The sequence below is a fragment of the Sander lucioperca genome, chromosome 24 (assembly GCF_008315115.2).
Source record: "Sander lucioperca isolate FBNREF2018 chromosome 24, SLUC_FBN_1.2, whole genome shotgun sequence".
In the NCBI taxonomy this organism is placed as follows: Eukaryota; Metazoa; Chordata; class Actinopteri; order Perciformes; family Percidae; genus Sander; species Sander lucioperca.
Genome location: NC_050196.1, coordinates 5,964,917 through 5,987,658, shown reverse-complemented (window position 1 = coordinate 5,987,658; position 22,742 = coordinate 5,964,917). Strand labels below are relative to the sequence as shown.

General features: G+C 40.0%; 1 protein-coding gene and 1 non-coding gene across 4 annotated transcripts in view; one reads left to right on the top strand and one right to left on the bottom strand.

Moving 5' to 3' along the window:
* The first annotated feature begins 3,380 nt into the window (after window positions 1–3,380).
* LOC116044623 (cilia- and flagella-associated protein 47) overlaps window positions 3,381–22,742 on the top strand; it is an 81,799-nt gene continuing 62,437 nt past the window's right edge. For 2 of the 3 annotated variants that reach the window (XM_035998550.1, XM_031291966.2), the window contains exons 1-22: window positions 3,381–3,728; window positions 4,205–4,362; window positions 4,663–4,778; window positions 7,954–8,092; window positions 8,220–8,304; window positions 8,473–8,613; window positions 8,922–9,091; window positions 9,455–9,561; window positions 9,769–9,998; window positions 10,089–10,293; window positions 14,205–14,433; window positions 14,710–14,862; window positions 14,976–15,174; window positions 15,307–15,394; window positions 15,577–15,793; window positions 15,886–16,130; window positions 16,344–16,474; window positions 18,914–19,036; window positions 19,160–19,291; window positions 19,446–19,523; window positions 20,872–21,019; window positions 22,139–22,224. In XM_035998550.1, coding sequence (XP_035854443.1) covers window positions 3,585–3,728; window positions 4,205–4,362; window positions 4,663–4,778; window positions 7,954–8,092; window positions 8,220–8,304; window positions 8,473–8,613; window positions 8,922–9,091; window positions 9,455–9,561; window positions 9,769–9,998; window positions 10,089–10,293; window positions 14,205–14,433; window positions 14,710–14,862; window positions 14,976–15,174; window positions 15,307–15,394; window positions 15,577–15,793; window positions 15,886–16,130; window positions 16,344–16,474; window positions 18,914–19,036; window positions 19,160–19,291; window positions 19,446–19,523; window positions 20,872–21,019; window positions 22,139–22,224 — 3,324 coding nt within the window. In that variant the 5' untranslated portion in view covers window positions 3,381–3,584. The remainder of the gene's footprint in view (window positions 3,729–4,204; window positions 4,363–4,662; window positions 4,779–7,953; window positions 8,093–8,219; window positions 8,305–8,472; window positions 8,614–8,921; window positions 9,092–9,454; window positions 9,562–9,768; window positions 9,999–10,088; window positions 10,294–14,204; window positions 14,434–14,709; window positions 14,863–14,975; window positions 15,175–15,306; window positions 15,395–15,576; window positions 15,794–15,885; window positions 16,131–16,343; window positions 16,475–18,913; window positions 19,037–19,159; window positions 19,292–19,445; window positions 19,524–20,871; window positions 21,020–22,138; window positions 22,225–22,742) is intronic. The other variant, XM_035998549.1, reaches the window with a different exon arrangement.
* On the bottom strand, window positions 9,314–9,385 carry trnad-guc. The gene has a single exon. It is a non-coding gene; the product is annotated as a tRNA-Asp (tRNA).

Genomic DNA, 22,742 nt, shown 5'->3' with positions numbered 1-22,742 from the left:
TTTGTACACACTGGAATCTTGAATTGTAGGATATGACCTGCTGAATGTCTGTCTGTTCACAATGTTTAATAAAGAATAACAAAAAAAAACGGAATGTACAAAGTCCAGGTATTCAAGTAGGCCTAGGTCAGGCCGAGTTTTTAAACATATATTTTTTATTAGGATCGATGTATTCTGATATTAATCGTTTTACATCATTTAGACAATTTTATATTAGAAAATTGGGCGTTTTCCAAAGTATTTCTCACTCAAACCCATAATAGCCATGGTTAGAATGTCCGTTTTACAATATTTACTAAGCAATTGAAGGCAGCACTAGAGGGGGCGTTTTTATTTATTATCTTGGACCCCACTGTTTGGGAAGTGCTACTATAACCAAGCTGAAAAAAACAGTGCTGAGTAATGTATTTTGAAGCTGGTCTAATAAGTATTTTCCTTGTTTATTTGCTAGCTACTGGTTAATAACAAATTAAACCATTATCTAACAGTTGCCCCTTTACACATTAACTATAAAGTCAGCTAAGACTGATTTTCTTCATGGCAAAAAACAGTATACTGAATTTTAGAAAAGTTCCAGCCTCTATTTTCTATATTCAAATAACCTTTTGATGGATGAGATAACAAGCCAATCATTGCTGACATGTCATGCAAAACCAGTCCTGACACGTGGCAGGGTTGGTTCAGTGGGTTGAGCAGGCGTACGTATACTGAGCAATTTATACCTCGATGCAGAGGTCCAGGGTTCGAATCCGACCTGTGACGATTTCCTGCATGTCTTGCCCCTTTCTTACCTAGCTGTCCTGTCAAATTAAAGGCGAAAAAGCCCAAAAAAATAGTCCTGACACAAAGATAAAGTTGAACCATCTCCTCATATAGGACCCTGCTTGTCTTGCCTGTTGGGTTGAAGTCAGCCATTATTATACAAATCCCCCTATACACAATCAGATTTGAATGTACTTATCGGTTTTTGTGCCATGCCTTCTGGCAACAGATTCTAAACATATAACAGCAGGACAAGAAGGGTTGCCAGAATGAAGGTGAAGAAAAATCAAAGAGTTGAGACACGCCTGTCAGAGCACTTCCAACCTGTCAGCATCACGGCTATTCATAAACACATCACATGCACCTTTAGGGGAGGGCGAGCTATGGGAAAGTTCCACTCTGAAGTCTGATTCCAAAGGTTGCATAATGTTGAAACCACAGAAAGTAAACAGAGAGATGTAACCCATGCTTTCTGTAAACGTTCAACCTTGAACGTCAAGACTGTTCCTTGACAGCCTCAGCTTCTGCTGATAAAGAGTTTAAACATGCGTTTAGTCAACAAGAGTAATGTCAACCTTTACTTAAATGTTTAAATGAGTCAATATAAAACGCTCATAATCACAGGGCATTTTCCTCTCAACCAATGGTGATTTAATTCTACATGGAAAAAATAATTTAGCCAATGCATTACGGCAATAATATAACAATCCAAACAAATGGCATCTATCTAAGCAAACTATTTCTATATTATGAAGAAATGTCACCATAAACCATTTCTGTGCACTGGTGTGAGAAAATCTTCATCGAAACTGTGCATGCTGAAAGAAATATTAAACAGATATTCTTGTATATCTTGTATATTTTGTCTCTATTTGTTTCTTTCAGGGATTGCTGTGCAGCATCTTATGCAGGAGATCATATGAACAATGCTTGGAGAACAACTTATGCCATTGTTGCTGCGGCCACTACTGGTAACCTGCTAAACACCTGTGCATCAAGATTCCACTAAAAAGCAAACATGATCATCGGGCTGGACTTGTTCCACTAAACGAGAAGCTTATAGGAAAAAAAGTGGACATGCTCTCCCTTTAACTTTATCACTATAAAAGGACACCATGTCTCTTTCTATGGGAGGAATGTCCTCCTGCAGTGTGCGCTGTGTTGTCCGAAACAACTTCTTTGGCCTGGAGAGCACACCTCAGAACCAGAAGGGGATAAAGGATAAAGTCACACCAGCTATCCCAACTGGAGAGCATGAAGGGAGGCAGGAAAAGCCATCAGAGGAGGCTAGGGCTGTGCCTCGGTTTACCTCTCTGGTTGATGGAGAGAGAAGTTCAGCAGAAGTTAGTAATCAGGAGGATTTAGAAAAAAGTATGCTGTTGGAGTTGACCTGTACTTGCATATGTGCTCAGAACAATCAAAGGATCCTCCTGACGGGCACAGATCAAATCAGCTCTATATCTATTTCTGTTGATGAAATATGGGAGAGCCCTAGCGCTGTTATGACCTAGCAAAGTACTAAAATGGTAGCCTAGAAATCTAGACGCACCCTAGTGGCAGCAAATGTATGTGGATCTGGCTTGTCAGGCTACTAAAATGGATTAATCTTATTTCTTTCTAAAGCATAACAGTGACAGTTGTTTTTGTCTTTCAGAGGTTGATGTTAATACTTTGACTTATGTCTTTTTTTTTTTTACAAGATCTGATGTTATATATATTTCATATATATTGTTAATCACTATTAGTCACACAAATAACATCAGATCTTGTAAAAAAAAAAACAAGACATAAGCCAAAGTATTAACATATATATATATATATATATATATATATATATATATATATATATATATATATATATATGCATAACAATTTGTGTGAATCTACAATTGACAAAAACATTATACACGTTTTCACCAATCTATTTCTACACAATATAATTAACACAATTAACAAACTATTTAATACCCAGTTATATTATTGTAACATGCTATATACTGAAGAAAGACAATCTTTTTTTCTTGTGAAATAAATTACATCAACTCTATTGATCATTTAACATTTGTACAAATGTTTGTTCAAATTAACTTAAGCTTGAATTATGGATATATGTTTATGATTTGCTGTGTTGTACAACGTGCTGATGTTGAGTTGAAAGTGAAAGGAACTTAATATTAAATATGTGTATTTAGATCTCTTTATTGTCATATTTGCAGTAGGCTACCACAAATATTATGAGCAGTGTACTAACATACTTAGTATATGGCAAGAGATTTCAGATTGATTTAACTATCCATTTAGCAAATTATTATGTTACACCCCTATGGTTACACCAAATAGAATGATAATGAGATCTCATTCTATTTCTATGGTTACACCACCATTATACCCAATTGAAAAAAACGATGAGACATAAGCGGAGATAATAATAAGAGAAATGACTTCTTGAATAATGATCATATGTATTGACACTTATGGTATGAAGAACATTAGGCTACATTCCTCCGAAATATACAAGATATTTTGGGTCTGTATAAAGTTTTACTGTTCAGTGTCAACAGTTGCACCGTCCACCTGGACTGCCCAAGGTTGTAAAACGAGCGCAACTACGGACTCGTCGCCTAGAAACCACCTGAGCTTTTAACTTCTGTTTAGTCTCTGACATTTGGGTAGCAACAGTTAAGTTGACTATCGCTATGCGAGCCTGCAAGTCGACAAAATAGCGCGATAATTATTTGATATATAATGAGAAGAAGAATATATTTGTGACGTCTGTAAGTCAGTAACGTTAACGTTAGTTACCCTAAAGTCATAACGTTGTAATGGCTGGAAGTTGTGTTCGAGTTGACCCACCATTTGTCGAGTTCAGCGATGTGAAAGTCGGGGAGGTTTACAAGACTACAGTCACGGCAACAAATGTTGGAAAATCTTTGAAGAAAATTTTTATTGAAAAACCCGCGCTAAAGGTAAATTAAACTCAGGTGTTTTTCTATCAACAACAAGCTATTGGAAAAAAAATAAATAAATGACATAACGTTAACATTAGCAAATTAAGAATTTGGCGTTAACGCTAACGTTAGCGGCTAATACCTCGTGCAAGAAATTAGCTAGCTAGCTAAAGTACCGTTAATAACTTAGCTAGCTAACGTTAGCCAACTTTAATTACTCTAAATAACGTCATAGTCATTGTTGGCTTGATGCGACCACGTCCAATAATACCAACAAGTCCAATATTCTTATCTATCTTCCATCCATCCATCCTTTTTATTTTTTTTTATTGGTCAATGTTTTAAGAGAGTAGCTAACATTAAAGTTAGTGTGTTGTATCTAACGTTAACTAAGCTAAAGTTTTCCCTACATTAACTCTCTGTCATATCTGTGTATACTATTTGATCTATGCCCTTTTTCTCTCTTCTTCTTTTCTTTTTGTTTTGTCATGCAGTTGTTCAAGTTCACAGCATCTAGCTCAGCCAAGGTGGTGGCTCCTGGTCTGTCTGTAAGTGGCTTGCTAGAGTTTACTCCAGAGGAAGAAGAGGAGGTCAGAGACTGCCTTCTGATTCACATAGATGATGTAGAGACCATCAAAATCCCACTGCTGGGGTACGCAGGCTAGCCATATGATATTAACATATGAGTAGATATGTTTTAATCACTTTGATCGTATGACAATGAATCTTTTTTTTCTTGTCTGTGTTGTTGTGTTTGCATGTTTTTGTACTGATATGGACCTGTGTGTCTGAGGTAAAGTTGAATTGATTTAGAACTAAACACACTGCCTGTGACATTTTTTGATACGTGGTACACACATACATCATAGACAGACTGTATATAAAGATATATAACAACTCCACAAATGTTTTGGCAAATCAACTCTGTGTCTTTCTTTCTATGCTCCTCTAGGTTCCCCAGGGCTTGTTCCTTCATAATGGACTCAGTACTAGACTTTGGGTGTATTGCTGCAAGCAGTCAGTTGATCAGCAAACATCATCATATAACCAATCAGGGATCGGCACCAGGTAAATCAAGCATGAATGAATCTAAGTTGTTTACGTGGATGACCATATTCATATTCCAAAAACACAGACTCCATGACCAATCAAATTTAAGCATTAGCTGTTCCTGTAAGGGATACATATTATCAGAATGACAATGCAATTCCCTCTTTTGACTTAATCAGTGACCTTATCCCTTCCCCTTTTTCATTTAAAGCACACATTTTCAATATTATAAAAACAAATAAGGAATAGTTGATCTGTAATGATATATATACTTCCATTCCCTTATGAAGACATCATGTCTGACAGCAAATGCATGGTGGACTGTAGGGCTGTGCTCGATTAAAGAACATGGGGGCAACGTTGGGGGACCGGCTGCGCAGTGAGAAGCTGCTGACGGGCGCAGAGCCCTGCCGGAACTCCGACTGCTGTCTGTCCGCGCGGCCGTCTGACGGCATCAGTATTAAACTGAGACAGTTTCATTACCGGTTAAAAACGTCTCGTTATCGCGTTAAATAGTAGTCTAATTCGGTACAGTTGGTTTTAACGCCTGATGCGAAGTGTAGGCCTATAGGAGTACACATGACAACCCTGAACAAGCAGCGTCGCTCTGCTCTGTCTTTCTGCTGTGCCCCATTCACGTAGTAGTTTTCCACTATGTAGATTAAACTCTGCAATTAATCCACGGTTCACACGTATGTATGAACTGTGGTGGTCCGTTACACTGTAGGCTATATTCAACATCACTGATTAAGTAGCCTAAGTCAATCCTACATTTTTCAACTTGGGAGCAAAACATGCTCCTTGGGGGAAAAAAGTGACCATAAAGCCCTGTTCATGCTAATTAAACAACTGGACTTTAGGGTCAAATGTTGTCGTATCCGGCCCATGTCCCAGATGTGAAAGCCCCCTTAATATAACTTAATTAATTATAACTGAATATAATAATATTCCATTATATTTTGTATTTTGAATTGTTACCTGCCACCAGAATTTTGTGATTTCCTTGCAATAAATATTGACATTTTAACCATAAATTGGTGCCTAATCATATCAGAATGCAGGAATTGAAATCTTTTACCCTCAAAACCCCAGACCCCCTCCCCCCTCCCCCCTTGCTTTGTGTGTTCCTGCAAAGACAATTTCTGAGCAAGGAAAAACCCTGAAGTATAATCACAGACAGCCATAAAAACATTTAAATTGCAGAGTTAGAGTTAAAACGGATGAAAAGATGGAGAACCAGACAGACAATATGTACAGTGTCAACAGAGAGAAACATGGACAATCGAACAGACAGACAGTGACAACAAAGAAAAACATACTGTAGAGGATGACAGTAACAGCATACAAACGGCATAAATAAAAATTTGTTATAAACGTGTGCTCTTTAAAAAGTAGAAAGCATTGTTTGCCAGTTACATTAAACGTTTTAAGATCTGTTACATAAGGTGCTGCTTATATTATTTCACCATCTGTACACAAATGTAATTAGTGAATGCACATATCCGTAGGTGGGGCTGCATGGGCGTGGTAATGTCGGCTGGTGTGGCTACAGTGCCAGGGCTGAATTTTTGTGTGTGTGTGTGTGTGTGTGTGTGTGTGTGTGTGTGTGTGTGTGTGTGTGTGTGTGTGTGTGTGTGTGTGTGTGTGTGGGGGGTAGTAAAGAGAGAGAATGGGAGAAGGAAGTTTGTGTGAGGTGGACCTGGTCACTACAGACCCAAATCTTCTCAGCTGTTGCTACTGTCATATGCTGCACTGTCTCTTCATGTGGCACATTATTTATATTATAACAAGGTAATGCAATGTGTAATCAAGTGATGACTGATTAACAGTAATGTAAATGCTAAATACCCTAATACCTGTTGATACTACAATAATGCAAAGTATAGGCTCTTAATCTGCAGTTTTGCACATATCATGTAAGACTCAATTTCTCTATTTCTTTGCACAAAACTCTCCAGAAAGTACCATTTAATGGTTTCCCCGGACCCCCCTAGGGAAAGCCCCCCCACATAACAAATCCCAATTTAACCCCTGCATACAACGTTCTATGCAAGTAATATTAATGATTACTTTCATTGAATTTTGGGTGTTTCATTCAATTTTATAGCATTTGAAAAAAAAATGGGGAGGGGGAGGTGCTGTCACAGCGTCATGGGTGCGGCGTATATTTTCCTGCTTTTTTGTCCTTTGCCAATCACACCTATGATGGGGGTGTGCAACTGATGTGCTGTTATTGTCAACTGGGCATTTTAATTTGCTAAATACCTTGCCAGTGATAAACCGTTGTTTGAGGAAGTAGGTTTGATTTGTTAACTTATGAATTCTTATGAATTTCTAGTCATAGTTCCATTATCTTTATTGTGACTATAATTGTCACTGTTCATCACACCCCCAACCGGCACCAGCAGACAACCGCCCACCAAGTGCCTGGTTCTGACAGAGGTTTCTCCCTAAAAGGAAGTTTTCCTTACCTCTCAAAATTTATGCCTAAAAGGGAGTTTTTCCTCGCCACTGTCACACTAAATGCTTGCTCTTGTGGGAATTATTTAGCCTGGGAAAACCCTGACGAACTTCTGGCAAATTTGAGATTTGCTCTGCATGTCAGTCTGGCCAAGAGCCCATTCAAGCCCATTTCCAATTTTTCCAAATTGAGGCATCAATCACAAGCGTTGAGGCGGGCTTTACACGATGACGATAGCGCAGCGATGGCAAGCAGCTTTTTGTTTACATTCAACATGACGGCCACCGAAGGTCAGCAACCCGTTGATGCCGCTGTAGCTGCTACGTCACCCGATCCAGATCGTTGGTCTGATTGGTTGAAGGACTATCCAATTGCGCCCAGAGGCATTTGAGCGGCGTCCGTTGGTGACGCCTCTTTGGAAATGGGCTGTTAATGAAGCTTGCCCTTCTCAGTTACAACTGAGAAGAGTCTGGTGTCATCCAGGCTAGGAATTATTGGAATTGTTGGGTCTTTGTAAATTATAGAGTGTGGTCTAGACCTACTCTATCTGTAAAGTTTCTCGAGATAACTCTTGTTATGATTTGATACTATAAATAAAATTGAATTGTCTCAAGTGACGGTATCTGTCCTCTGTTTTAAACCTTTACTAGGATATTATGCAGCAGTTGGGACTATACTAAATTCACTCTATGAGAATACTTGTGTATGTATTTCTGTGTGTGTGCATTGAAGGTGTGTTCCAGGTGGAGTACAATGGAGACCCCTCAGTCAGACTCTCACCCTGCAGTGGAGTCATAGCAGCTGGTGCCACCCAGTGGCTCAAAGTGGAACTGTGCACAGACAGACCCAGACAGATTGATGAGAAGGCTCTGTAAGAAAGACTTTACAACAGCAGATTGGGCACTAAATGCTCAGTGTCATATTTAAGGTTATATATTTTTATATCACTACTGAGTTGTGCACACTCATACCTGAACCTCACCCTCCTTTTGTCCCAGGTTGAAACTTCAGAATCACTCTCCTGTAGTTCTCAGTATAAGGGCTGAGGTAGTGGACCAGTGCCTTGAGATTTTTGACCTGCAGGTAATTCAGTGGTCTAAGTGGAATTCATATAGTACTTAATGGTGATACTCAATTGATCCTTGAAATTCACATTCATCTTTACTGCTTCCCTCCTCAAACTGGTGTTCATGTAAATATGCTTGTGCCTATTTCTGGAGCTGAACAAAACATAACTGTGCTGTTTCACAGGGGGCTCCACTGTCCTGTCTGTGGTTTGGACCTGTATACTTAGGGACATCCCATGTGGAGAATGTGGTTCTGAGGAACAATGCGCCCCAGGCATGTAACTGGGTCTGCCTGCTCCAGGATACTGCTGCTGGGACTGAGGTGGTGAGTGATGCCCTCAGGCAAAGTAGTTATAGCTGCCAATCTGCACAGCTGCTATGCAGATAAGCATGGTTGTGTTTAAGCAAGGAAATGTTTAGGTACAGATAGGTTGATTGTAAGTAAAAACATAGCTGTTAAAGTTATTTGTTTGGGAGGTGGACAAGTAGAGATAGCTATAGACTGGTTAGTGGTTGAGTAGGAGGGGTAAACAGGAAAGAAAGCTAGGTTGGCAGTTTGATTGGAACATGGGTTGGAGGCCAGTTGCACTGAACTGAAAATGAAACAAGGCCTTTACTGTGCTGGCTGTCTAGGGAACAGACCTCCAGAAGAGCACAGACGCCGCCCTGCTGGAAAGAATGGAGAGGTGCAGGCCAGCCACCCAAGACGTCTCTCGGGTCTTGATGTCTGTCCCCAAACAGGGTCGACTGGGACCATATGGCAAAACCACTGTGGCAGTGTGCTTTAGCCCCATCTGCAAGAGGTAAATTGTCTCTGAATGTGCCTGAAAAAAGAAACAAATACTTTTCTGAATTTAATGCCAGAGTATAACATACCCAATGGTTTAAAAAAATACACTAATGTTTTATAAAATAATTGTATGGTAAAATGTCCTATGTAAACAATAATATCAAATGAGGGGGGAGGAGGGCCAGAGAGGGGGTGTGTATCACCACCGTCAGAGAGGGAGAAAGAAAAGGTATTACTCCCCGTCGGGGAATTGAACCCCGGTCTCCCGCGTGACAGGCGGGGATACTCACCACTATACTAACGAGGAGGATGTAGAGATGTATTGGGACTGGAGTTTAACATTACCACTATAAAAAAAAAAAACACTCTCTTTCAGTACAAGTGAAGAGAAGAAGCGCAATTACTCAGCCAGCCGGCAAGACTACTGTCTTTTCCTGCTGTTTGAGTCATTGGGAAGCAGATATGGCTTCACTCACCATAATGGTACTCACAACACACACACACACTCATGTCGCATTGTATAATATAATCCAGTCCAACACAAGTGCTCAGAGGACTGTTTTTAAGCCAGCAATTCTGTTCATATAACTTAATGAGCACACTATTCATTGATTAATAAACCAATAATTAAATATATATATATATATCACACTGATATTTTGATTTCATTATTTTTCTTTGTGTCTTTAGGTAACAGCAGTGTGGAGCTAGCAGTGACAGGCTCTGGACTGCCTGTGTCTCTGGTGCCTAGTCCCTCTCATAGATTTGATTTCCTCACCTGTGTGACAGGCCAACGTGTGGACCTGCTGTGTGTGCTGCAGAACCTTTGTCCTCAACTTCCTGTCAACTTCCGCTTCCGCAAGTTGGCGCATTTCACCACCAAGCCCTCCACTGGCACAATTGCTCCTGGGCAATGCCAGGTACGAATCATGATTGAGTCAGTTATTTATTTTTAATTCCAAGCAAAGCAGCTAATGTGGGAACTTTTTTCTCTCTGTTGTATTCCTCAGGATATAGTTTTGTCTTTCACTGCACGGCAGCAAGGGAGCTTCCAGGTGTGTCAGAAGCTAGATGTCTTAGGTCATGCTGTGAGGGGTGGCAACACAGCTGAAGATGTTATTGGACTTGAGCTTCACAGCTTCCACACCATCACTCTACACCTGTCTGCTGTCTGCTGCAGTGCGACCACACACCCCATGCCTAAACTAAATCCTGGTGAATATTGAAGGATAAATCTCATGAAAAGACCATAACCAACAATGTATCTGTCTCTCAACACTTTGACTTCCCTACCCTGTCTAAGCTGGTTTCTGCTGCTTTATAAAACAGTTCACAAAAAATGCTCAGAAATTTCCTAAAACAGCTGACCACTGTAGTTTGTATTTGTTGGTACTATATTCAGAGGCTATTTAATCCACATTTGGTGCTCTAGTGAGTATTTATGGCAGCACGACAGTGTGTGTGGGCCTGAATCAAAATAAACTGCAGTGTGTGTGTTCATTGTAATGAAGGAACATGTCGCCCAATGCAACAGTGTGGCTCACTGATGTTTTTTAAATAGTTTTGGTCAATGGAGCTCTATGGCACAGAGGATGAAGATATATCAGGCTTTGATACACACACAATACTTTTAAGTAAGATACATTTTTTTTTGGTTTTGGTCTTCTCATGTTTTGTTGACAATAAGAAAATGATGTCTATGAAAAAAATCATCAGACTAGATGATTTTTAGGGGTGTGCATCTCTCCCTTATAGGACGATCTGATACGTATCTAGATACATGGGCTACATACGGTTCAGGGCCGATACATTTTAATATGAAATGATTCGGTGCGATACGATGAGATACGATTCAATCTGATAGATACAGTTAATATTTGTTTAACTTACACACATTCATTTCCCATTATGAATTAAAATTTTATAGCCAATTTTATAAAATAAGCATTGCCTACCTTCAAATATATATATATTTTGTAAAAGGGACCAGGGAATAGCAAAGCTAGGACATGCTTATAGTATACACTGCAACTTCAACTTAATTAGCTAGCCACTTATAACCAAATAACATACACTACAGCTCCATGTTAAATGAAACTGCCTCCTTGCTGCTGTAGTCTTAGAGACAGTAACTCAAACATAGGTCCACGTTACGCAGCCATTGTGAGCACTCTAATAATAATCATATACAGTATTACGTGAGTACACGTGAGCACAATAATACTGTTGTAAGCGTTAGCATGCGGCCAGCATGCGACTTTCATGCTAATGTTACTGAACATCTTAGAACATATAAAACTTAACACAACCACATACATACATACATACATACATATACAGTGAGGAAAATAAGTATTTGAACACCCTGCTATTTTGCAAGTTCTTCCACTTAGAAATCATGGAGGGGTCTGAAATTGTCATCGTAGGTGCATGTCCACTGTGAGAGAAATAATCTAAAAAAAAAAATCCAGAAATCACAATGTATGATTTTTTAACTATTTGTATGATACAGCTGCAAATAAGTATTTGAACACCTGAGAAAATCAATGTTAATATTTGGTACAGTAGCCTTTGTTCGCAATTACAGAGGTCAAACGTTTCCTGTAGTTTTTCACCAGGTTTGCACACACTGCAGGAGGGATTTTGGCCCACTCCTCCACACAGATCTTCTCTAGATCAGTCAGGTTTCTGGGCTGTCGCTGAGAAACACGGAGTTTGAGCTCCCTCCAAAGATTCTCTATTGGGTTTAGGTCTGGAGACTGGCTAGGCCACGCCAGAACCTTGATATGCTTCTTACAGAGCCACTCCTTGGTTATCCTGGCTGTGTGCTTCGGGTCATTGTCATGTTGGAAGACCCAGCCTCGACCCATCTTCAACGACAACACCCCCAAAGCACCCCCAAAGCATGATGCTACCACCCCCATGCTTCACAGTAGGGATGGTGTTCTTGGGATGGTACTCATCATTCTTCTTCCTCCAAACACGGTTAGTGGAATTATGACCAAAAAGTTCTATTTTGGTCTCATCTGACCACATGACTTTCTCCCATGACTCCTCTGGATCATCCAAATGGTCATTGGCAAACTTAAGACGGGCCTTGACATGTGCTGGTTTAAGCAGGAGAACCTTCCGTGCCATGCATGATTTCAAACCATGACGTCTTAGTGTATTACCAACAGTAACCTTGGAAACGGTGGTCCCAGCTCTTTTCAGGTCATTGACCAGCTCCTCCCGTGTAGTTCTGGGCTGATTTCTCACCTTTCTTAGGATCATTGAGACCCCACGAGGTGAGATCTTGCATGGAGCCCCAGTCCGAGGGAGATTGACAGTCATGTTTAGCTTCTTCCATTTTCTAATGATTGCTCCAACAGTGGACCTTTTTCACCAAGCTGCTTGGCAATTTCCCCGTAGCCCTTTCCAGCCTTGTGGAGGTGTACAATTTGTCTCTAGTGTCTTTGGACAGCTCTTTGGTCTTGGCCATGTTAGTAGTTGGATTCTTACTGATTGTATGGGGTGGACAGGTGTCTTTATGCAGCTAACGTCCTCAAACAGGTGCATCGAATTTAGGATAATAAATGGAGTGGAGGTGGACATTTTAAAGGCAGACTAACAGGTCTTTGAGGGTCAGAATTCTAGCTGATAGACAGGTGTTCAAATACTTATTTGCAGCTGTATCATACAAATAAATAGTTAAAAAATCATATATTGTGATTTCTGGATTTTTTTTTTTAGATTATGTTTCTCACAGTGGACATGCACCTACGATGACAATTTCAGACCCCTCCATGATTTCAAAGTGGGAGAACTTGCAAAATAGCAGGGTGTTCAAATACTTATTTTCCTCACTGTATATATATATATATATATATATATATATATATATATATATATATATATACAGTGCTGCTCATAAGTATTCATACCCATGGTCAAGTTGACTAAAAAGAGGAATAAAAAAATCATCTTTTGGAAATTGATCTTAATGCCTTAATTAAAAAATGAGGAAAAATCCAACCTTTAAGGACACCAATTTTTTTTGTGAATTAATAATGTATTGTAAATAAATAAATGTTCTTCCTTAAAATACAGGGGCCATAATTATACATACCCCTATGTTAAATTCCCATAGAGACAGGCAGATTTCTATTTTTAAAGGCCAGTTATTTCATGGATCCAGGATACTATGCATCCTAATAAAGTTCCCTTGGCCTTTGGAATTAAAGTAGCCCCCCCCACATCATCACATACCCTTCACCATACCTAGAGATTGGCATGGTTTTATTTCAGTTAGCCTAATAGCTGGTTTGATTTGCATTGATATGGATCTTATCTCAATTAGCTATTAGGCTAACTGAAATAAAACCATGCCAATCTCTAGGTATGGTGAAGGGTATGTGATGATGTGGGGCTATTTTAATTCCAAAGGTCAAGGGAACTTTATCAGGATGCATAGTATCCTGGATCCATGAAATAACTGGCCTTTAAAAATAAAAATCTGCCTGTCTCTATGGGAATTTAACATATGGGTATGTATAATTATGGCCCCTGTATTTTAAGGAAGAACATTTATTTATTTACAATACATTATTCATTCACAAAACAAATTGGTGTCCTTAAAGGTTGGATTTTTCCTCATTTTTTTAATTAAGGCATTAAGATCAATTTCCAAAAGATGATTTTTTTTATTCCTTTTTTTAGTCAACTTTTGCATGGGTATGAATACTTATGAGCAGCACTGTATATATATATATATATATATATATATATATATATATATATATATATTTATACCAGTCTACTCACATGTTTATGAACATACACATTGATGGATGACTCACAGACCGCAGCTAGTACAATTTACAATATCGAAGATGTATTCCTGTCAGCCACTTTCACCGCTAACTCCAATGAGGTAAATTGACAGCAAAGCTTCAGTCAACCGATTCGTAACGTTAGAAGCAGGCCATCGGCCGAATGTTGGTCCGTCTAGACTGATGCAGGGGTCCGTGTATCGATAGCCATATCTGTGATAATACACATTGGATGCCGATTCGTATCGGTGAATCTTTACACCCTTAATGATTTCATAATGCGTACCTGTCCTGCTCTAATTGGCTGCTTTACAGGCATCACTCCCGCAGTGACTAATCCAACCGGATCACTGCCTCACGTTCGGTCCAGTGAACTGGCTCGCTGTCGTGGGATGGTGTGTGCTGCCGTCCTCAGCGCCGACAAAACACAACTCCACAAACATCGTAGGGAGAAGAGTCAGAACACAGAGGTGGAGGAGTTCCTGGCTTTTCCTAATGACCGAGCCACAAGCATCAGGCCTCCCTCTGCACAAAGACAGTACAGGTAGAGGTTAAAGAAACACACTCTTTCACAGTGCTAGTGCAGATTGACAGCCAATTTGTCAACTTAAATGGGTTTGAAACAATCAAAGACAACAAATCAAACGTATTTATTGTTAAAAACACTGACAAACCAAATAGTATTTAGCTTGTTTAAACAGAATAATAAGTTTAAATGTTGTCTCTGTGGTTTTGTAATTCTATATTTTAAATGTGCTAATTGCTACAACAACAAATTGTAACTTTGTTACTGAAGGATTCCTGTCTTTATCGTGTTCAGGACCATCTTCACTGGTGTACAACGCTATCGCTATGTGGACACAGACTATGCTTTCACTGAGGAAGAGGAGGAGCAGAGACAGTGTCATCGACAGATTTACACAGACTTCATTGAACAGCTCAGACAAACGCGCCTGCAGAAGATCAAGGAGAGGTAGGCTTTCTCAGCAATTTTCTGATTGCTGACCTAAAGGCCCATCTCAAGCTTTTTTTGTCATACAGTTGGACAGTAAACAGTGTAGTTGGACCTTTGTTTTTGGTTGTTAGACAGCAGAGGAAAGTGGAGGACGATGTGGAAATTGGGATTGTACCGTCTCAAGGGCTTGTTCCACCTACACTCTGCATCAGTGACCTGGAGAGCAGTAAGATCATAAAGACCAAGCCAAAATACGGCTATGCTTCATCACCAGCCAAACGTAGCTGCCCCCAAGACGTGACATCCATCAACCAGCAGGTTAACAGTCAGGTCAGATCAAAAGTGGTCAAAAGAATGGTAACAGATCAGTTAACTGTTAAACAGAGTGGAATTTCAATGCCAAATTCAGGGGAAGGCTTCCTTTTTTTTCAGCTGTCTCTCAATATCTTGCATTCTCTCTAGGTAATGAGTGCACTTCCCTCTACCAGCCAGGAGGTGGCAGAATGCAACAGGACTCTGACACCTCAGGAGCTCTACCAAGTTGTCATAGGTTAGAAAGTAAATTCAGAAGTGCTACAGTCACTGTTTTGAATAATAGTGTGTGTACAAGCTGTATAATAAGTATTAGTGTGTTTTTGTGTGTTGTTCTCGTGTTAAGCAATACCTAAGTGAAGATGAATGTTTTTGAATATTGTAAAATGGTAAAACAAAATCTCACTATGTCCTCATTAGGACCATTGTCAGTGGACTTTGGCGAGGTGTGTGTGCAGTCAGTGTGTGTTCAGAAGCTGGAGCTGATCAATCATCTGTCAGTGTTTGTCTGGGTGCAGCTGGAGGTGGACTGCCCTGAGCTGCAGGGCTCCTCACCCCTCTCCCACATCCTGCCACCCGACTCCCTCAACACCCTAACACTGACTTTCCAAAGCAACAAGCTGGGTCACTTCTACAGGTTGGTGTAGGAAGCAGCTCAACACACCTTTTATTACATTTAAATCAATTATTGCAGTTCAAGTGCAATATAAACATACTTCTTTCCTCCAGACCTGTATCCTACTCTGTAAACCAGCAACACCCTGGTCAGATACTGGTCCAGGCCCAGGTCGTCCCCTTGGCTCTGGAGCTGTCCAACACCCTGCTGGTGCTTCGCCCCACCCACACTCTGCTTGCCCAGTCAGGATACAGAAGCTCAGTTACCCTTCGAAACCAGCGCAACCACGCTGCAGAATTCACATGGAGACCAGTCGTCACAGAGAGCGGCATCCTGTTCTCCATTCGACCAGCTACAGGTGCTAAAAGTGCAGCTCAATTTTAGTTTCCCAGGGTGTGAGTACTTTGGTTAGCATTTTCAAAGCCTTCAAACATCAAGAATGTCACTTCACATCTTCTCCCTCACTGTTGTGTGTTTGTCTTTAAGGAGCTTTATTTTTAATAAGCATTTTTAATTAATAGATATGCCCATTTGAATTAGGGCTAATACAACAAATCTACCCCCTCCACAGGTACAGTAGAGCCATACAGGGAATTGGACTGTGAGGTAGTGTGGCATCCCTCCTTCTCCTCCCCTCCAGAAGGAGACTTTGACTTCTGTGTCCACGAGGGCAACACACAACGCCTGCACTGTGTTGCTAAGGTCTGGCCCTAGAATAAGGAAAATGACTTAGTACTACTTTTGCTTTGACCAGTTGGGGATGGGTTGGGTGTATGTGAGATTTGGTCATCAGAGAGTTGATCGATGATCTCCGTTTACATCTTTGCCATCCAGCAGCCAAAACTGCACTATTACAGTGTTTCTGCTAGAAAAAAATGGTGCCGGTCATGTGACCTGTAAGGTTTCATTTTACCGGTCAAATGGGGAAAGTTCCGGTCAAACATTTTCTGTGTTTATTGCGCTTAAAAACAATTGATAGTTAGGCTATATAAAGAACAATATCATCAATGGATATATATATATATATATATATATATATATATATATATATATATATATATATATATGGGCTGCTTGCTACAGGCAGAGAGGCAAAAAATTAAATCATTGCACATGATGTGCTGATCTGAATTAAAATAGTCCTATTTTTCATTTGCTAGGCAGAGGAAATAAAACAATACAAACTGCAGTACAAAGTGGCTCGTAAAATTATGAAGTGCCGACTTGAATCAAAATAATTCTAAACAAGTGTCTTTTTGCAACTCACGATGTGCATAACCTCTGCCTTACCCAAGGCAACTTAGCTGCACTGTTTTGATGTGGTTCTGCAGGGAGAAGCCTCCCTTTGCTGGCACACTGGAGATGGGAATTACGTGAGCTAGCTTGGCCAGTTTGACACACTCCGGATAGATTTCACCTTAATCCCAATAGTAATAATACTAATAATACATTTATTTTATATAGCGCTTATAAACTCAAAGGCACTTTACAAGGTTAAAACAGAAAAACAATAGCAAGATCAGTATAAAGACATCAATAACAACTAGAGATAAATATGAAGCAAAACAGCATAGAAAACAAGTGGAAACAGCTAAGTTGGTTACAGGTTAAAAGCAGCTTTGAACAAATGGGTTTTGAGTGTTTTGAAGTTAGCAAGTGATATGGAGTGTGTGTGTGTGTGTGTGTGTGTGTGTGTGTGTGTGTGTTAGCCCCTGCCCTCTGCTAGGTTTGGTGATGAGTCCATAATAAGCACCTCGCAGGCTGTTGAGAAAGTCATGCCTCCGTAACCGTGCAGGGCTGTCATCATATACGGTACCTCGATGTGCGTTTGTGGCATTAACGTTAATGAGAAGGGCTGTAGCTGTAGCTGGTGCCGACTCGCTGGCAATTTCTTATCTTAATTTACGTTAGAGCGGCTGCTGCTTGGTTTTAATAAAGTCATTCTCAATACTTGCCTGTTTTGTCATGGCTTGGACTTTGACTTTCCCGCTTGCTTGCTGCCGTTCGTAGTTTGTAAATACACGGTAGTCAACTCCTTCGTTCAATCAGAGTGAGAATGCGATATGTAGTTTTTTCCTTTATTGCATACGCTACAGTCTACAGTCATTTTTTTAAATGAAAAAACATGATTGTTCATTGTTTTAATAAAACAAAAGATATGAAAATCACTGTAGCCTATTTTAACACAATTCAAATTGTGCAGAGGCAATTATTTCCAGCGGTCAAGACAGTAAGAATTTTCGATCTTCATCATTTTTTTCTGGTCAATGACCGATAATTACCGGACAACGGAAACTCAGTGGTATAAGGTTGCAGGCGGTTGTTAAAAATCATTGATTTATAGGCTCAGTATGTTCCCAACCTTCATATCTTTATCAAAATGTAAATGATTTGTAGTCTATTCCTTCACGGAGAAGAATGGCTTTGGTCAGCTTGGATTCATCAAGTTTTCATAGCAGTAATGAGGTATCAAGACATCCATATACACTTTTCAATTCATTCCTGCAACATTGTAAACAATCCAATTCTTAAACAACTATAAGGGATGTGCCTTGCAACATAAATGATTGTTGTCACCTTGAGATGAAGACAGCTATAATTAAGGTTAATAGCAAAAAAAAGATTTCAACAATCCAAAACTGTGATAAATGAAAGGAAATAAATTATCAAATAGAAAGAGCCTTTGTTGGCTCATTCTTTGTCATATGAGGCCAAATCCATCAAAGAGGCATATATCGATTTCTCCTCTGACAGCAGCCTTAGTGTTCCAGAACACAATTCAGCAACAAGAAGTGTTATGTTTTAAGTAGGTAAGAAAGGCTTGGGACTTTCATGCATTCTTCAATAGAAAAACACTCAATAGAAAAACACTCTCCCACTTGTACTACTCGCTGTTCTGTTATCATCAGCGTTACTATTGCTCTCTTCACTGATTCATACACATGCTCCAAATACATGTGCTCTGGGGGCTGTCAAAAGTAATTTTGTAAAATGTGTGAAATCAGTGACTAGAGTAGAATTAGACAAAGCAGGTTAAGGGAGAGAGGGTAAACTACAGATGTAGAATACAGAACACTATGTATTGAATATCACAGAAAAATGATATATAACATTAAAAGAACTTTTCCTTTTCCCTCTCAGTTTGGGTCCACCAGTGTCCTGCTGGCAGACAAACAGGTCACATTTGGATCAGTGCCTCTCAAGATGCCTTCTATGAGAACTGCAGTCTTACACAACATTGGAAAGAACCATGCCTACTACCAGGTGCCCCCCACACACACACACACACACACACACACACACACACACACACACACACACACACACACACACACAGATACTTAGAAAAATAGCCAGTCTGTCTCTGTCTGTGTTTGTTTGTGGCAGGTGCTAGATGTGTGCCCTCTGCCAGGTTTGGTGGTGAGTCCATCTGAGGGCGTGGTGCCAAGTGGGGGGCAGGTAGCGCTCAAGATCAACTTTAATCCCGACTCTGTCATCAAGTTTGACACCAGAGTAGAGGTGAGAGAGAAATAGAAAAAACAGGAGTGAGAGTACTCTCTTTGTGTATGTGTGTGTGTGTGTGTGTGTGTGTGTGTGTGTGTGTGTGTGTGTGTGTGTGTGTGTGTGTGTGTGTGTAAGTAAGCAATGTACAATAAACGTGTGTGTATTACAGATAGCTCTGAGGAACATGAAGTCCATTGAGCTCAGAGTGGGTGGATCAGTGGAGCCTCCAAGTGTAGACATCAGTGTGGTGAGTTTCTGTGTGTGTGTGTGTGTGTGTGTGTGTGTGTGTGTTTTGAGCAAAAGACATTTTAAAGTCTAAAACATTAAAAATGCTGATCAGCTTTTACGAGTCTTGCATTGCCAGACCTATCTCCACAGCGCTGCGGAGGAAGGTCTGGCAACAGGAGCATACACTCCTGGATAGAGGAAAAAACTGTCAGGGGTTGTTCGCATTTCTTGAAAACCAATCACAATGGTCTTGGGCAGCACTAAGCTCCGGACGCAGCCACCATGGCTCTGCAAAATAGGAAGGAACTGGTTTTGGTGGAACATTTGCACCCCGCAACAGAAAACGCCACATACAATATTAAATAAAGTTAACTGTTCACACGATACAGTAATGTGAGCTATATAAATTAGCTGGATACATGGTTGATGGTAATTTGCTCTTACCAGTGTATTGCTGGGTGTATTTTGTTTATAGCAATCAGTCCCAAAACGTCCCAGTTAGACAGTAAATGCCGTAAACATATTCTTTCTAAAACTTTTTTTTTCAGGGTGTAACGTTAACTTGGTAGCTCAGAGGTTGCGGTTGCTGCTCCTCGATGCAACCTGAGTTTACGTAAACACAAAGAAAGCGGAAGGTGAGGGACATCCGGCGGAACTTCCGGCGTGAACCATCGTCGATCCAGACTGAGCTTTTACTAATTAAGATGAATCTGTGTCAATGGGAGGTTGTTCAACTAAAGTTATTTATTTTAGATTCAGGATTTCCAAGTGCAAAAATACACTTTGTTCGCTGCTTCCGTTCTCTGGAACAGTGTTCCAGGATCTCTGAAGCAACAGCCGACTGAAAAGGGTTTTTAAACTTTAGCTAAATAATCGTTGTTAAATATCCAATCATAAATCAGGTTTGATTGTATTATTTTGCATGTTTTTTTTTACCTGTAATGTCTGGCTTGAAGGATAGGAATAGGAAATATTAGATTTAAAGCCCCTTTCACATAACTAAAGGACACTTTACATAAAGAAAACATTATTGGTGTATGCCCATGGCTTTATTGGGAAACCCAGTTAGAATTACAGTATATTAATCCAAGCAAGACATGACAAATGTATGGATTAGGGTCTCTGCTTTGGAGTTAGGAAATGATGGAGTCTGGAGGTGCTCTTCAGGTGGAAGAAGGCAGATTTGATCTTGCGCACATAACTATGAGCTCTGTTTTGTGAATGCTGAAATGAAAGTTAAGTTTTGATGTCATCCATTTTTTTATGGCATAAAGGCAGTTCTTTTTTATTTACCAGATGTGTTCTGCAGCATTGTCCAGAAGGCATTAACTCAGTACTTATGCTGATTTAACCCTCCCTCTTTTCAGTCCCATTTCCAGTTTTACGGGGTCCATGCTGGTTCTCGGCGAGCGATACCGTTCACTCTGGCGAACCACTCGCCAGCCGCAGCCAGGGTTACCTTCGACCTGGCAGAACACACAGACTTCTCTGTAAACCTCCCTCAGCCCTCAGCAAGTACGTATATACGCACACAATGCTGCATATCGCACAGTTACAGTATACTGTATGGCAGAGGTTCTCAAACTTATTACTCAAAGGTCTAAATCTGATTTTTATTCAAGATCAGAAGTCCGAAACGATTGGCATTAACAAAATAACATTTAATCAACTCACTTATAAGCAACAAACATTTAAGTTTTCTTTTTCTTTTCTTTTTAAAGACTTTAATAAAGTGTTATGCAATACAAGTTTATAAATACAGTACATGTTTTATTATATATATAAAAAAATAAACATGTGCAAACCAGTGCATAATGTGCAAAATATAATAAAGTGCATCAAGTGCATGAAGTCCAAGATCTTTTATTAAGCGCTGTGAGTTATAAGTTCAGTTTGTTCCATGGAAGGAGCTGGTCTTTGTCCATTGTTCTCGTCCTCCAGAGGTCAGCGAGCACCTGCTTGCACACAGTGTCACTGTCTGTTACAGTCTGTTGTAAAACCATTGAACAGCTGGTCCTCCACAGTTTAAAACAAACATGCAGATGATCAACTGCATCAGTTATTTATGTTTCCCAGACATTACATCTCTCAGGATACAGTACATCACAGATTTATAACACAGATTGAAACTTGCCCCATACACTTACCCAGACTTCTTTATCTCTGTAGCAGTCCATTAGAAGATGCTGCTGTGTCTCAGTTTTCCTGGTCAACTTTTGTACCGGTACCCAATGGTACCTTTTTTGGTAGCCTACTCTATCTCTCTGTAATAACAAAAAAATATTTCAGTTGTAAAATAAGTCCAAACCTATTTGTCCTATTTACATTTTGGGGGTGTTATTGTATTCATAACCCAAGGTGTAGGCTTGGTCCAGATTGACTTGCCGATTGACCTGCTGCTTTGGTCTGGATGTGGACCTTGGTCCGGACTTTAAAAAGTCCTGGTGTATAGGTGGATAATATGTTATTGTTTTATTATTAACAGTATTGTATGTGTGGGCTGTGACTAGAATAAAAGATGGGAATATGTGAAATTAAATGTGATTTAAATACACAGCACATTGCCTTGTGTTTGTCTTGAGTTTTAGGCTGTGTGCGCTTTTATTTTTGTGATTGTTCCTGTGCATTTTGAAGGAGCAGAGAAGGAGCCAGGTGTGAGTGTTGTGGAGGTCCAGGGTAACCAGACAGTGGACTGTTCCCTTGTCTTCTGCCCCACCCAGGTGAGATTTTGACCAAATGTCTCCCAGTGGATACAGTATCACGAAGATTGAGTAAACCATGCTCAAATGCACATTTAACATCCGTGAATTGACTGTTCTTTAAACCCCTCCTCGAAACAGCGACTGTCCAATCATAGTTTAGCAACCGTTACTAGGCACAGCAGGTCGGACAAAAAAATTCCTAGTCCTGGCTGGCAATAAATCTCTTTCTGATCTGATTTCTGATTCTGACAAGCTTTGGATGTCTCCACTTGCTGAAATAGTGTATACAAGGCTCTAGTAAGAGAGATACTCAATATACATATGATAGTTTATAGGGTTGTGTCTTTTTTAGCCTTAGCCTTGTCAAAAAGAAAAATCCCAAAGGGCAAAAGTGTGTGTTTATCTGTAAACGTTAGCTACGATAGATAGCATGTCCAGGTAACCAGCTTACTACCTTCAGCAGTAACCGAGAGTTAAAAAACGGCTAGCACTTCCACTGTGTAATATATCCCTACTGTGTTAAAGCCAGGAAGTCC